At 36.5% G+C, this 17,456-nt stretch overlaps 1 protein-coding gene across 1 annotated transcript in view; it reads left to right on the top strand.

Annotated features, from left to right (window-relative positions):
- The first annotated feature begins 331 nt into the window (after positions 1-331).
- TRPA1 (transient receptor potential cation channel subfamily A member 1) overlaps positions 332-17,456 on the top strand; it is a 68,781-nt gene continuing 51,656 nt past the window's right edge. Inside the window, exons 1-4 of the mRNA XM_072599511.1 lie at positions 332-445; positions 9,506-9,668; positions 11,572-11,747; positions 14,294-14,401. Coding sequence (XP_072455612.1) covers positions 332-445; positions 9,506-9,668; positions 11,572-11,747; positions 14,294-14,401 — 561 coding nt within the window. The remainder of the gene's footprint in view (positions 446-9,505; positions 9,669-11,571; positions 11,748-14,293; positions 14,402-17,456) is intronic.

Below are 17,456 nucleotides of genomic sequence, written 5' to 3'. Positions count from 1 at the left end.
CCTACGGGAGGATTTCTGTAGCTGCTAAACTCCAGCTAAGGTCTACTTCTCTACAACTCAGCCCACTGAGGAGGGTTCAAGTTCCGAGGCTGGTCTTCCGCGTGCCCTTCAGCAGAGCCGTCGGCGCTCTGCTGGGAGCTTGTTCTTGAGTCCCCAGGTCCCTCCCTCGAGCTGACTCTTTCTTCTCTCGGGTCCCCAGGTACTTCCTTGGAGCTGATTTCCTCCTCTCTCGAGTCCCCAGGTACTTCCCTGCTCTGACTCTCTCCTCTCTTGGCTGACCACCGTGCCATCGCAACCCAGGAGCCAGCGGGCTGCGCCTGGGGCGGGGACAATGAAACGCAATGTAAAGAAAGTACTGCAAGCCACCGGGGAAAATAAGGAACCCCAGGGCGTTGCCTACGAGGAGGTGAAAGAAATGGATGCCTCGGAGGAAGATGTATTTAAGGTAAAGGGGATTGGGGGCAACTGGGAAGATGCTCTGAAATTTGGGTCCCCTCTTTTTTCTTGTACTGAACTTCCAATAGTTCTCAGAAGTTTCAACTGCATACATGGCTTGCACATCTGGGAGGTGCTGGGTGCGTGCCCCGTCACTAAGGATTAGGAAATACAGGTGTAGGAGGAGCAGAGGGCAGCAGTGCCTTTCGTCCTGGTTTTGCTTTACGTTTTCTCCATCCCCCTTGCCCAAAGGTCCCAGCTCCTGCCTTACCTTTGGAGGATGAGAGAAATGGGAATCATCCAACTGGGACCCAAGTCTAGGAACTGCCCAAAGTGACTCGAAGGGAAGGAGTTGGGGAAGGGACCCAAGCTTGTTCATCTAGAAAAGAGAATCCAATGACTTCCTGTAGATTTACACCAGTACATAATGCATACTTGAATTTGTGGGTAAAAGAAAAGCCTTATATGTATGCATCTGTATGTGTGTACACATGTATGTACGTAAATGTATGATTGAAGGGAGTGTTACCAAATTGAACTCTTGCGCTGAACAACCTAATCAGAAGTGCATTTCAGAAGCTCCTGGAAACTGTTTTTGATAGGGAGAGATGTGGAGAGTATTTTCTTTATACAGAATTGTTCCGAATGTCTAAGACTGCGTCCCAGTACTGACATAAATAGGGGACCAGAGATAGGCGGATTTGAGCTTTCCCTCATGCCAGGCTCCCAACATTAAAAAGAAATCCCAACTTTTTCATCTGTCTTAGAGAATAGGTCCTTTCTGTGAACTTTTTCTCTAAGGATGAATACACAAAAGGTAGTAAGTGCTTGTTTACTGATTTAGTAGAGGGATGTGGAAACCACAGCCACAGCATATTAGTAAAACTTGACATAGAATTTGGCAGCATCTTTACAGGAATGTGACGTAGAATCTACACATACACTAAAGCACTGCTTTATCGACTTCCTTTCCTTTCTTTTCTCCAAAGAAACTTTCTATGAGGTAAATAATTTGGATGTTTTACTTTGTGGGTTTTTTTTTTTTTTTGGAGAGGGAGTACATTGATGAATTGGTACTGCTTTGGTAAAAAGGATTATTGAATTAGTAAATTAGCCAATTAGTAAAAAACAAAACAAAAAAACAAAAATGGCTCAATCTCTTATCTAAAAAGTCTCATCTCAACTTAAAAGATAAAACAGCCCTTTGTTGTTGCTGCAGTTGTTGTTGTTTTGGAAAGGACTGTGATATATGAAGCTAACTTAAAGCCCCTATGCAAACTTTGAGTGAGATTGTCATCATATGGTGGTGAAGGGACCATGCTTTCCCACCTTAGTGTGGGCATGCAGTCTATTCTCTCTCTCTCTCTCTCTCTCTCTCTCTCTCTCTCTCTCTCTCTCTCTCTCTCTCTCTCTCTCTCTCTCCTTCAATGTGTTTCTCTGTCTTCTATCTCTTTCCCCCATATCTCTGTGTCTGTCTGTCTCCGTCTCTGTCAAGCTTTAAGTTAGCTTCCCAAAAGACTTTCCCTAACTTCCACAAAACCAAACCAAAACTGTAGTATTGGAGAGAGAGTTGGAATTTCAGTTATCCAGGACAGAGGCTACCATGCCTCCTTGTACTTCCTAATTGTGGGAAATCAGCCATGAAGACTCTCTCTCCCTCCTTTCCTCTCGCTCTCTGTGTGTGTCTTCTATCTCTTTGACTCTCTGTGCCCGTCTCATTTTCTTTCTCTCTTCCTGCCCTCTTTCTCCCGCTCCCTCTTCCTTCTTCCCCCTTTCTGTTTGCTTCTATCTTTCACACACACACACATACACACACACACACAAACACAAACACACACACTACCATAGCAATTAGCAGAGGACCACTACTCAAGGTTTGCCATATCAATCTAAAACACCAAACCATTTCAGTACTGAACCACTACATAGCCAGTCAACAGCCAGCAAGCTTAGGAAGGTTGCCATCCTCCAGAGCCTCAATGTATCACCTCATCCTTGGGTTCCCTAGAAGGAGAACTCTGGAAGAATGCTCTCCTAAATGACACCTATCAACCAGTCTACCTTCCGTCTTTTAGCCTCTAATCCTTGGCAAGCACATATCCCAGAATTAAAGAACCTCAGAGTTGTAAGGAACCCTCACAGTCCATCTAGAGCAGGAATTCTTAAGCTCTTCTTAATCTTAGACCCCGTTAGCATTCCACTGAAACCTATGAAACCTTCTCAGAGTAATGTTTTCTTTCAGTTCATAATCAAAGAAAATGCTAAATTTCATTTAATTTTTATTGAAAATAAACTTATATTTTCCTTATCCAATTCCCTTGAAATCTTTCCATAGATGTCTAGTTAAGGATCCTTGATCCAGACAAATGCATATCATCTTTTGATTATCAAACTCAACTCTAGTTCAACATGCATTTTTGTAATTTCAACAAGGTTATAAAAATACTTGCTTTTAAGGGCTAAGACTATTATCCTCAGGTGTTCCTAAATTAATATTTATTAGAGGATGGTGTGATTTTGAAGGCACTGAAAGGTCAACCACTCTCCCAGTGTTTCTCCCACTGACTAGCTAGGATCTCTCTCTGTTTCTCTGTCTCTCTCTCTCCCCTCTCTCTCTCCCTCCCCTCCCCCCACACTTTTAGGTCTAGGTATGTGAATAAAGATATTGCTTTCAGAAAGTCACTACTAAACTGTGAACATATTCCATGGAAGTAGAAAAAATTGTGGTGTAACTCAAATTATTTGAAGCATCCCATAAGCCTTTTCAGTAATCATGTTACTTCTCTCTTTCCCATGAGCCAAACACTGTCATATTTCTTTCAAGTACACACAATAAATCTCCTCCTACAGAACCTCCTCAGCTTTCAGAAGTTCCTTCCCTTCCTTTCTGCTGTGTTTAGGAAATCCTCTATTTTGTTCCCGCAGGGCTTTGTTTAGTATCAAGACCCAATTCATTTTATATTTAGTTATCTACCTACCTTGTGTGCCCTATTAGATCGTAAGTTCTTTGAGGGCAGAATCTTTGTCCTGTTTACTGCGTAGTCCACAGACTTTAGTGTGGTTCCTAATCCAGAGTAGCTGTGCTGTAAATATTTGTTGAATTAAGAAAGGCAAGCAGGAAGGAACTATTCTTGAGCCCCTGAATACGTATTTTTAAAATGAACATTTTTTTTTTTTTGCTTTAGTCAAATGGAAGAAGTAACTTTAAAATTGTACCCTCTGTGGAAAAACAATTCGAGAAATATTTTTAGTTAGTGGGCTTTCAGTATTTCTCTTTTGTCAGCTAAAATCATACTTAATCTGCTTACCAATAAGACTAGTTTTCATCCCTCTTTACATTAAATTTATTTCTACAGCAGAGGCTCACCGACTAGTGTCACTGTTTTTCTCTCAGATGCTTTTCGAAAACAAGTCAATAAGGAATAATTACTGTAACTAGTCCTAGCAGAGACTTCAAAATTTAATTGAAGCCTTTCAATTTCTCACCTTTTTTCAAAGCTAGAAACTTATAAATTGATATGCTGAAAAAAACTTGCCAAGAGAAAATGAAAACCAGCAGTCATTTCCCATTTTTAGTAGATTCCCAGTGACAGGGACCATGAAATAATGCTGCAGATTTTCAAACTTTAGGGATTTCTTTACTTCCAGGGTAGCCCTGAATTGTAAAGAATTGATACTGATGCACTCACTCATAATAGGAGTACTAAGGATCAGATAGTTATTGTGCATTTGGAAAAGGTAATGGTAATTTTAAAAAGTCAGTATTGCTCCCTCAAGAGCAAGGTATATACATTAAACTCATTCCTTCTGATGGGATTACTACAGTGGTAGGCCAAGGTGATGTACCCAGATTTTAGAAAAGCATCTTACAAAGTCTGCTGTATTATTTTTATGGAAAATAGCTTTAACTAGCATTTTGTATTACCCTTTTGAGGTTTGTAAGATGATTAAAATGTCATCTTGTATCATCTTCATAGCAACTGGCAGCTACATGGCACGGTTGATATAGCACTGAATCTGGAATTAGGAAAATAAGAGTTCCTTACCTCAGTCACTTGCTAGCTGTTTAACTCTTGATGAGTCACTTACCCTCTACTTTCCTCATCTATAAAATGGAGATAAATGTGTAAGTGGTATGGTGGATCAAGAACTGGGTCTGGAATCAGAAATATCTAAAATCAAATTCAACCTTAGATTCTTACTAGCTATATGACCACAGTTAAGCCACATAACCTCTTTCTACCTCAGTTTCTTCAATCATGAAAAAGGAAATAATGATGGCATCACTTCCCAGGGTATTGTGAAGATCAAATGAGATAATACTTATAAAATACTTAACAGTCTTTCTTTCTCCCCTTTTTCCTTTTCTTCTTTCTTTCCTCCCTTCCTCCATCCTTTCTTTCCTTCCTTTATTCCTTCTTTTCTTCCTTCCTTCCTTCCTCTGCTATTTATAAGGATAAAATGAAAGTGTTTGTAATGAGCTTTGAAACTCAAAGTATTATATAAATCTTAGTTATTATTACTACTTCCAATATTATTTTTTTGATATTATTACCAACCTTGTGAAATGGGTACTATTATTATCCCCATTTTACAGATGAACAGACTGAAGCTGAATGATGTTAAGTGACTTGTTCAGGGTCACAAAGCTAGTTAGTGTCTGAGCCACTATATAGTGGTATAATTAGGTGATTTTGGAATTGGTTGAACAATTATACCCAAAGAGTAGGCATTGATAGAGTTATGTCTACTTGCAAGGAGGTCATTAGTTGAGTATTCCAGGTATCTTGGAATTCCAGGTATCTTCCAGTTCTTGGTCTATACTATTTAACACTTTAATTAATTACTTGAATAAAGGGATAGATGCCATCCTTATTACATTTGCAGATAACACAAATAAGATATATGATAACAAAGTAAGACCACAAAAGTTCTCAAAAGAGAGATGTTTGAGCTACTTCAATGAGATGAAATTTAATAGGAATAAAAGTAAAATCTTACACTAGGATTTTAAAAAATCCAGTGCAAAAGTAGATGTTGGAAATGTAACTAAACAGCAAGCAGCTCGAATGAAAAAGATATTTAAGATTTTGTGGAATTTAATACTGATGTATAATGAAATTTACTTTTAGATCAACAAAACTTTAGGATTCATTAAGGGTCATTCATTTCTAAAGAGAAAACAGGCCCACTGGACTCTGTCCCTGGTCTATGCACCCTGGAGTATAGCATTCCATTTAGGTGCCACCTTTTAAGAGGTATGTTGATCAGTTGGAAGGGAAACTGAAGGATGACAAGGTAATATTATATTAAGACCAATAAAAGGAAAAATGAGTTTTTAACCTGGGAAAGAAAAGACTTCAAAAGACATGACATCTATCTTCAAATAGGTTTATAAATATTTATAGGGCTGTTTGTCTAGAAGAGGGATAGATTTTTTCTGTTTGGCCCCAAAGGCCAGAACTAGGAACAGTGATAGAAAATTTAGGCTTGAGATAAGAAAGATTTCCTTTTAATTAAATCTATCTAAAAGCAGATTAAGTTACCTCAAGAAATAAGCTTCTCCACAGTAGATGTCTTCAAGCAAAAATTTTAAATTTATTTTATCATTAACATTAAATTTATATGGCCTACATAAAGTCCCATCCAAGTACAAAATTATATAATATAAAACTAAAGGATTGGGCTCATTTAAAATTTATAAAACATACCAAGTCATGTCTTGTTCATGTATGATGGCTTCGCCCACTTCCAATTTCTTTCTTTAAGAGGGAATCGCTATCCTTTCCTTATTCCCCCTCCCTTTCTCTCTCTCCCTCTCTCTCTCTCTCTCTCTCTCTCTCTCTCTCTCTCTCTCTCTCTCTCTCTCTCTCTCTCTGTCATTGCATCCCAATTTCTTGGCATAGTGTCTGGCAACTACTAGGCACTTAAAGGTTTGTTGATTGATGAATTCATGGATTATAAACTTTCCTTCTGGTGTCTTTATTTCCCTCTATTCCTTTACATATATAATGTGTATTAAAATAACATAAAAACAATAGAAATACCTGACAATGTGTGATGATGATGATGATGATGATGACTAGCTGTATATAGAACATCAAAGTTTGCAGAGAACTTCACATATGTTATCTCACAACCATGTAAGGTAGTTGATATTGTTACCATCATTTTACAGATGAGGAAATTGAGCCTGAGATGTTAAGTAACTTATTCAGCATCACACAGTTAAATATCTGAGGCAAATCTCAAACTCGAACTTTTGAAAATGATTAATAATGAGTTTATTTAAGAGTGATTTAATTTTTCCTGTACCTTTGTTAACATCAGAGTCAGAGCAGAGGTTTGCAAGCATAAAGAAAAGATCCTGGTAATGCCATGTAGAGAATGAAAAATGTATACAAAATACTTTTGCTAATTTGCTGAAATAAAATACTTCATTTTCTTTTGCAACTCCAAGATAATTTTTTCAGAGGTCGTAACTGAGTTACATGAACAGATGCCTCATTTGTAATCCAGTAGAAATTTTTAGTTACACAAGATCTTAATTTGTATGTTGAATTTTTTTTTTCTTAATGAATTATAACAGTATTTCCATAAGCATCTGATTCTGGCACACACTTAATAGAGAATATAATTGAGTTTCTATTGACATCAGATCTCGGAACTATTGTACAATTTGTTTTGATTGACTCCATTAGATGGGATATGTTTCCCTACTGTCATCCAGAGAGAACATAAAATATGAAATTTAAAATCACAGACTAAAACCTCCAAATGAATTTGGCTAACAAAGTCAATGGAGAGGACATTTTTCTTGGTGGTGGCAAATATTAAGAAAATCTAATAGTAGATAGATTTTACAATTGATACATTATTTTATATATGTAAATTCTGAGAATGCCCTTACCCGAGAATATATTCTACAGGCATAGATTTTAAGAATAACCACTGCATATGATTGCTTTTGTAAAGTTAAATATAGTGAAGGAATTTCTTTAAACTATTATGAGATAACAAATAAATTAGAGAAGTTTTTTTTTTACTTTTCAGTGTTGTTTTTTTTTTTTTTTCAGAATGGAAAAAAAAATCCTCACTTATTTATTATATATACAACAATGTCCCTTAGCATTTTAAGTACTTTAAAAAGCTTCACTTCAGCTACTGATTTGTAGTCATGAAAAGAAAGGTACTCGAGAAATAATTGATCCTGAGTCCTTTTCTTCAGTTTTTAGGTAGGAATATATTGAAATTAGGTCACAATGGTGTATTAAAGTATCTCAACTTGCTTTGTTTTGTGTTTAACTTTTAAAATGAGAAACATCGAATATATGTTAACACATACGTAAATTTAATCTCTCATTGTCAAGAGGCAATTAATGAATCAATCAAGTTTCTACTAGAGAAGTATCTTGAAATACAGTTAGTTTGGGCAGAAATTGAGGAGAAAATAGAATGTTCAGAGGCAGGTAGATGGAGGTGCATGATGTATTGAGAGGGAAGTAAGGAAACCAACTTGACATAAGTAAAAAAAAAAAAAAAGGACTGTATATGTCAGTGAATATGAAGAAATGAGGCTGGAGAGGTAATATGGTTCTGTATTATTGAAGACCTTAAAACCCAGGCAAAAGAATTTGCACTTAATCCAGAAGTTACTGGGGAAACATTGTAGGTTATTGAACCTGTGAATAGTAAGATGAAAAAAAAATCCTATTAATCTTGCAGTGATGTATATGTTGATTAGAGGCAGGGTAGACTAGAAACTGTGAGATGATTATAAATCAATAATCCAGGTTTCAGGATTTTAATAAACTTTATTTTTTCAGTCATTTTGATATCTAATTTAAATCCCCCTTGTAATTTGATTTCACTTTCTTTTATCAGAAGTAAAATCCACTAAACCTTCCTTAAGGCCGTTATGTTGTAGGTCAAATTATTTTGATTACATTAATCTTTCTGTGAAGAAACATTTCTAATCTTTTAATCATGATTTAGTTTTATTTTTGTGACTGCTACGTGGTACAGTGAATGGAGTGCCAGGCCAAGTCAGATTCATCTTCTTGAGTTCCATGCTTACTAGCTGCGTGACTCTGGGCAAGTCCCTTAACCTTATTTGCCTCAGTTCTTCATTTATTAAATGAGCTGGAGAAGAAAATGGCAAATCACTCCATTATCTTTGCCAAGAAAACCCCAAGGAGGATCATGAAGATTTGGACTCAACTGAAATGACTGAACAACAAAAACAGCAATGGTTTTCTTGCTTTGAAAATGCATTCAGGTTCCTTACTTCTCAGAATAATAATTTATCAATTAATAAACTAGCTAATTAATTAATTTGAGAATCCAAAAGCCAGCATGTAAAGAACCTGCCATTAAGTCAAGAAAACTTCAATTCATGTCCTGTCTCTGACATGCACTAGTTATATGACCACAATAAGTTGCTTAATCTCTCAATTTCTCAGGTTAAACAGAAAATGGTGAAGGGATTTTTCCATATTGGGTCCTCCTCACTGATGAAATCAAAAGTCTTCCAAAATTAAATTATTAATTTAACGTTTTCATCAGCCTGTCTTAATTTCCCTTGTTTTTGGAATTTCTACTCTTTCAATACAAGAATTGTGCTTGTAAACTTTCTTTATACAGTGCTTATTATATTACCAAAATTTTTGTTGTTGTTGTTCAGTTGTTGACTCTTCATGACTCCATTTGGAGTTTTCTTGGCAAAGAGACTGGAATCATTTGCTGTTTCCTTCTCCAGTTCATTTACAGATGAGGAAACTGAAGCAAGCATGGTTAAGTGACTCGCCCAGGATCACATAGCTAGTAAGTTTCTGAGGCTGAGTTTGAAATCATGAAAGTGAGTTTTCCTTGACTCCAAGTCTCGCACTCTCTCCACTACACCACATAGCTGTCCCCATATTACTCCCATAGTACCAAATGTACAATAAATAACTTGAGATGATGATAATCCCTTTTAGGTTGTAGAAAATAAGTTGTATTTTAGGATATAATAGTAATGCTTAAATAATGTTTTAGTACATTGCTAATCATCTTTTAAATATAAAATTAGGTTATTTTCAAAGGAAATGTAAAGAGATTGCAAAGTTTCATCATGAGGAATCGTGACGGCTTATATAAATATGATGAAGTGCATGCCACACCCTTGCATCATGCAGCAGCACAAGATCAAGTTGAACTGCTGGAGATGATTATCAATGACTCCCAATTTGAAGGTAACTCATGGTTATGACATGTATATACCCTAATGCTAATTCCTGTGCCATAAAAACTGTTATCCCCTCAAGAGAGCACAAATTTGGCAAGATGAAGAGACTGAGTGGAGAAAGAAACCTTTCTTTGAGATGTATATTGGCCAAAGTTCTCCAGCATATTCATGATGGATATATAGAGCATAAAGAACAAATCCAAGCCCAGACTTGGTGGTTTGCTAGATCTTGAAGGGCCAGTGGCATCATAGCCACATTGGAGTGAGTGCTACATTAATGATCATTCATTATACACTTATGCATTTTAGAAAATAAAATGAATATATGTGCATATACATACCTGTACATACATAGGAACTTCACACATATGTGTTTAAATATCTATACATTACACATATGCAATGCATACACACACTCATATATACACATACATATATGCACACATATACATGCATACACTGATATACATATGTATGTGTGGAATTGAGATGCAGTACACCATAGCATGTAGAGCTGGCCTCAATCAGAATGCCTGGCATAGCAGTTCTGCTTCTGGCAACCCACTGGCTATGGGAACATGGGCAAAGCATTTAACCTGTCACTATTCTAGTCAACTGCCTAAGACAATGGCATGCAGAGCGGGTGCCAGTCTGTATCGGTGAAGAGAGTTCTTTAAGCAGTCCTTACACCAATGAAGTAACAGGTCTACTTAGCAACCAATTATATCACCTCCCTGTAGAGCCATTTGTTTATGTAGATATACACATATATTTACAATGTATACATTATGTAAAATAAAACTAAAAATCAGATGCATTTCTCTGTGAAATATCTGTTAGGAAATCTTTTTTGAGCTAAGATATTTATTTCCTAAGTAGCGAATTTCTCCAAATTGAACACAAAGGAAATCTCACTGGGAAACATTCAGTTGTCTCTATCTTTCCAGGGACTGGGTCTCATTTTTCTTTATTTTGGTCACTGTCTCTGGCTTATGTTAAGACTGAACTCAGGAAATACTTTTGATTTCTTGATAGAGGGATGAAGCTAATTGTGTTTTTATTAAGTCATTTGAGAGAAATGATTATTAAATATTCCATTATTGGGGAGATCCAAGTGTTTTTTTCCCTTCCTAGATCCTCATTATCTACTAGGCCAAGCCAACATCTTAGGGACATAGATGATGGATGAGATTGCCCAAATACCCAGGGTACCTGCTTTTTGATCTTGGGTGGCAGGTGTTGCCCCACCCAAATTTAACACCTTAAAAAAGGATTTAATATAAGGTGAATTCTCACCCATTGTGTTCTGCTCATCCAGATGTGGACTAGAATTTAGAAGTAGAAGTAGTTTTATCTAGCTTGTGCTAAGCCAGGTTAGCCTAGATAAGAGAGTAATCTCTTATTCCAAGACTGAATGATCAGTCAAGTCGCCTGACTCCTCAATAGAATAAGCCTACCTCTTAGTATACTATTCATTATTTTTATCAATTTTAAAAAATTAATTTTATTTTTAACTTATGGAATAAAACAAACACTTCTATAATATAGTACAATAAAAAAGATGCTTGCACATAAAACTGCAATCTGCTATGACCAACTTGCTATTCCTGTCACATATACAACAAAATTACCATGTAAATTTTTTTCTGGTTTCTTTCTTCTCTTTCCCCTCCCCCTGCCTTAGAGATAGCTAATATTATATAGGAACACCCATTCTTCCACGGGCATATAAGCATTTAGTGGGTTCCATGAGGGATCTTTGGCACACAAGAGTGTCACTGAGTATTTTTATTAATTAGCTGCTAACATGATTAACAAAATAATTAATTTACCAGAAATGATGTCTTTTGAACTTTTAAAATGGTGAAATGTATTGCTTGCATTTTATGCTGCTTCTTTTTTTCTCCTAGGACTGAATGTACTGGATATTTCAGGAAATACCCCTTTGCACTGGGCCACTGAAAAAAAACAGGTTGAAAATGTGAAGTTTTTGCTTAGCAGAGGAGCTAATCCAAACATTTGTAACAACAATTCGATGTCACCCCTTCACCTAGCTATCCAATGTTTTTATAATGAAATAGTGAAGGTAAGGCTGCCCTCAGAAGTTTGGATATATTTGTGTGTGTGTGTGTGTGTGTGTGTGTATGTGTGTGTGTATAAAGTGTGTGGGAGTGAGTGGGTATGTACAATTCATGAATCCCTTTCAAAATATGGTTATCTGAAGGTGGATCAGATTGACCTGCCAAACTCAGAATAAACAGAAATTGTGTGACTAGCAACATTTCTAAACAACATAAATGAATCACCCTCTGAAGAGCGTGAGAATTAGCAATATCGTTTTTGAAAATAGCATCATTTTTTACAAAGGTTGACAGCATCACACCATCATCATGAAAACAGAAAAGGGGGTAGAATGGGATCACACAGGACAGAAGGCCATTTATGGAATGTATCTGTGGCATTATGGATAGTGGATTGACCTTCAAGTTAGGATGATCTAGGTTTGAGGCCCACCTCTGACCCATCCTGTCTGTGGGACACTGTATATGTCACTAATTTCTTGGTTACACCCTGGACAGCTCACTGAGGTAGAGCAGGTACCATTCCGCCTTAGTGGAGGGAACTTCTGAAGTCAAAGAGCTGATAAAAAGTAACATTTTTAAAAACTGAGAGAAACTATGGATTTAAACTGATAAGAGAAGTTTCTGTATTGATGAATTTATATGCGTGGATCAAAACAATAATAAAGACTCATTTTTTTTAAACTGACCAGTAACATTTGACATTTTAATAATTTCAATTTTATAAGTAAGACAAAGGGAAATTTTAAAAATTGCTCACAATGTATTTTCTAGTGCATCTCATTCTCCTATTTCACCTTCCTCCCTTTCCTCTTTGCTATGTTTTGCCTTAATTTCTGTTTGTCTTCTTCCATCTCCATAGCATATGTAAAATGTTTTGTAAACCTTACATGCTATATAAATATTAGTTATTGTTTTCTTCTAGAAGCTGATATTACTCTTCTCCTCACACTAGTGTTGTAGGACTGAAAAAGAAAGAAGCCTGGGGACCTGGTAGTGAAGAATAATGGGGATTTGGGTTTCTCCTTGGGATTCAAGTCAACAAGCATTTATTGAGTACCTACTATGTACCAAGCACTGAAAGTAACTATGTATAAACAAGGAAATACGGGGTAAATTGAAGATAATTATAATGGGCTTAGTATTTTGCACTAGTATTGAGAGGCATCAGGAAAGGCTTCTTGTAGAAAGTGGGACTTTATTTGGACCTTGATACAAGCCAAGGAATAGACAAGAAGGAGATGAAGAGAGAGGCTGCAGGCATGGGTGATAGTGAGTGAAAATGCTCAGTCAGAAGATGGAGTGTTCATGTGCAAGAGACAGAAAGGACAATGTTAGTGGATTTCAGAGCATGTGGTGGGTAGTAAAATGCAAGAAGACTGGAGGTTTGGACAGCACTGGGTCATGTGAGTTTTAATAGTCAAGTAGAAGATTTTATGTGTAATCTTGGAGTTAATAGGGAGCCACTCAATTTGATTAAGGTAGGGGTAGTGATAAGGCCATATCCACACTTTAGGAAGATCATTTTGGCAGCTGGATGAAGGACGGTCTAGAATGGGGAAACACTTGAGGTAGGAAAAACAAACAGTAGGTTATTGCAACATTTTAGACCAAATGTGATGAGGGCCTACATCAGGATGTGTCAGCAGAAAAGGGGGTATACATGAGAGGCGTTATAAAGGTAGACATGATAGGATTTGGCAATCGATTGGAAATTGGAGTAAAAGAGTGAGGAGTAAAGGATGTCACTTACATTGGCAGCCTGACAGACTGGGAGGTTGGAGCTACCTTTGATCATAATAGGGAAGTTAAGAAGAAGGGAAGGTTCTGGAGGTAAGATAATGGATTCAGTTTTGGACATAATGAATTTACCGATGAACTTAAGATGTCTGAGACACCTAGTTTGAGATTTCTAATTGTTATTTGGAGATGTGAGACTGGAAGTTAGAAGTAGGGATCATCTACTTAGATCCACTGCAAAATAGACTCAGGGGATCCATATTGAAACATAATCTTTCTAGCCTTTTCAGCTTGGCAAAAATCCCTAGTATGATTGTAAGACTGATGTGGTTCCCAGTTTCTAAGCAAACTGGTACCTGCGTTACACCTTTCCCTGAATATGACTCTTGGAGTTATGCAAGAATGGCATCGTTTTTCAAAGAGCCATTAAATCCAACATTTAATTTATAGAAGTAATTGATTCATGGTCTCAGTCCCACTTTACTCCTACTCCTTTGTCCTAGATAATAGACCAAATAAGGTAAGGCTAGAAAGAGAAGACTAAAAAGTCACTTGTCTCTCACTCCTGATTCTAGAATCTCCTAATGAAAGGATCAGCTGGCTTAGGAGGTTTTTGTCTACCTTGAGCATCTTTGATTCTGGAACATCATCCCCAGATAGGGGTCACACACTCCACAAGTGTAAAATTACTGTCTAAATCAATACTTGCTTTTAAAATGAAGTTTTTGTGAATGCTTATTTTTGTAGTTTTATTTTCATTAATTAAGTTGCAATTTTAATTCTTGATAGTTGTATTTTCTTCTCCACATAGGTTTTGATTGAGCGCAGTAGTACTGATATTAATTTGAAAGGAGAAAACGGAAACACACCTGTGATGCTGGCTTGCTACAAAGATAACAGTGAAGCACTAAAAGTCTTGGTTTGTATAATGATTTTATTTTTTTCATTGATCTCTATTTTAGTTTAGCATATGCTGTAAATGAGACCATGATGTGACCAAAGCATCTTGACAGTATTTTTAGCAGGGACTTTGTTTTGAACTCTTTTGATGGCCAGAATTTAACATTTCCACAACTATTGAAGTTTTTTTCTGGCCTTGTGTTTATTATAGCCTTTTTGAAGCTGAGTTTATGTTACTATCCCCTTCACAGTATCATACTCCTTCACTGAAAGGAAGTAATATTGGCAGCTAAGTGGTACAGTGTTGGACTTGGAGTCATCAGTCGTACATCAGTTTAGAGACTGCCTTAGAAACTGTCTATTTGGCCCTGAACAAGTCATTAACTTCTATGCCTCAGTTTGTTCAACTGTCAAAATGGAAATAATAGTAACTTCCTCATCGGGTTGTTGTGAGGATCAAATGAAAAAAACATATGCAAAGTGCTTTGTAAACCTTCAAGCACCTTGCAAACATGCTGAAGATGGTGATGAGGAGGACGAAGAAGAGGATGGTGATGATGATGATGGAGATTTCTACAGTAGACTTGTAACTCAATTCCAAACTAGCAAAATAGGATCTTAGGGTGGCCTGTTGCATGGTCAGAGGACCTCTGGACTCGAAATCAGGAGTCTGTTTTTCAAACCCAGGTTCTAATATTTATAAGTTTTGTGACTTTAAGCAAATCCCTTCACATCATTGAATTTTAAGAGAATAATATCTCATAGATATGTTATAGAGAAAGTGCTTTGTGACCCCTAAAGTAATAGGCAATTGTGAGTTATTATTAAGACTCATTGTAAAAGGTGCACATGAATTTTTCTAGCATGTTGTTTATCTTAGATTGCATTATCAAAATATTGCCCAAGATACACTCTGTCTGGATTTCAACAAGGTATTTGGTGAAGTCTTCTAATATCTTGGTGGGCAAGATGAAGAAATGAAAATATCTGATCAGATGGTAGTCTACCTAGCTACATTTATACCTGGAATAATGACCATACCAAAGAGTACTAACTAATGGTTGTCACCCTAGAGGATGATATCTGACACGACATTTTACTTAGCCTTATTGTGTTCGACATTTTTAACTTCCTAGGTGAAGGCATAGCTATGAAATTTACAGAAATAGATAGCTACTGTATTGGATGGTGGAATAAAATTCCCAAAAGATTTAAAGTACTTAGATCATAAGTCAAAGGACCTAGGAGGTCATCTTGACCACATCCTTTTTTTTTAATCAGTGAAGAAATAACCGTACAAAACTAACAAAATGAAATGTAATAGACATCATTGTGAGTTCTTAATCTTAAATTCATCAATTCAACTATTCCAGAATAGCAGCTGCACCAGTCACAGTTTAATAGCAATGAATGAGAAAAATATTTAGGGGTTTTAGTTGACTCCTTTAGTAGTCAGTATGGTGATGTCTTTGTTTCCAAAGCTAATGTAAACTAGAACTGCTTTAATAGAAGCACCATGTCCAAAACAAGTGAGATGCTAATCCTACCCTATTTTATGCTGGCCAGAACATATCTGGACCTTTGTGTTCAAAACTATGTATCATTTTATCTTGCATTTCATTTTTAATACTATTTTAAATTCTCAATTCTTTCCCTTACTACTTTCATTTCTCATCTGTTGAGAAGGCAAAGAAAAATTACCACAAGTATGAATAGTCAGGCAAAACAAACTGCTGCATTAGCCATGTTTGAAAGAGAGAAAAAAGAAACAAAGTATGCTTCAATTTTCACTCTGACTATCCATTCTCCCTTTGGAGGTGAACACCATGTTTCTTCCTGAGTCCTTTGGATTCAAAGTTAATCTTTTGTTGTTCAGTTGTTTCAGTCATGTCTGACTCTTTGTTACCCCATTTAGGATTTCTTGGCAAAGATACTGGAGAGGTTTGCCATTTCCTTCTCCCACTCATTTTACAGATGAGGAAACTGAGGCAAACAGGGGTAAGTGACTTGCCCATGATCACACAGCTACTAAGTGTCTGAGGTCAGACTTGAACTCAGGAAGATCTCTCCAGGCCCAGCATTCTACACATTCTGCTTCATAGCTGCCCTGTCAAAGCTGATTATCTTGGCAATATTGCTGTCATTCTCCTGAGTCTGCTTATATCACTTTTTATCATTATTTTTTTTTCAGTGCAGTTATATTCCATTATATTCCTATAGGGCAGCTAGATGGCACAGTGGATAGAGCACAAGGCTTGAAATCAGGAAGACTCACATCATTAATTCAAATCCAGCCTCACTTAACTCTGTTTGCCTCAGTTCTTCATCTGTAAAATGAGCTGGAGAAGGAAGTGGCAAAAATCCAACATCTCTACCAAAAAACCCCAAAAACCCAAAACATGGAGAGTTACACATAACTGAAAAATGACTAACAACAAAATTAATATGTCATAGCTTGTTCAACTCTTCCCTGATAGATGAGCATCCCTTGGTTTTCATTTTTTTTCTGACACCACAAAAAGAGCTGCTATAAATATTCTTGCACATATGAGTGCTTTACCTCTTTCTTTGATCTCATTGGTATATACTGGATCAAAGGGTAGACACAATTTCATAGCTTTTCAGGCATAATTTCAAATTGCTTTACAAAATGATTGGACTAGGTGATAGTACAACCTATTTTCTCACAGTACCCACTCCTAACATTTGTCACTTTCTTAGACAATGTGATAGGTGTGAAGTGTACCACAGAGTTGAGTTAATTTCACTTCTCTGGTTATTAGTGATATAGAGCATTTTTCACATGGCTATTGATAGCTTGGAATTCTTCTTCTAAAAATTGCCTGTTCATATCCTCTGACCATTAATCAGTTAGGGTATGATTCTTCCTCTTGTAAATTTGTAGATGATATGTTTTAAAAGGAACATTAATAAAGTCCTAAACTAAAAACTTGTCCAATCCTTTACCTGCCCTGGAAGGTAATAATTTGTTCAGGGACACAAAAGCCACTTTATAGATAATCCAAACTTATAGTTTATTTTTTTCCTTCCTCTTGGAGGCCACTTTTAAACTA

Source organism: Notamacropus eugenii, chromosome 4 (genome assembly GCF_028372415.1).
Source record: "Notamacropus eugenii isolate mMacEug1 chromosome 4, mMacEug1.pri_v2, whole genome shotgun sequence".
NCBI lineage: Eukaryota > Metazoa > Chordata > Mammalia > Diprotodontia > Macropodidae > Notamacropus > Notamacropus eugenii.
This window is presented reverse-complemented; position numbering and strand designations above follow the sequence as displayed.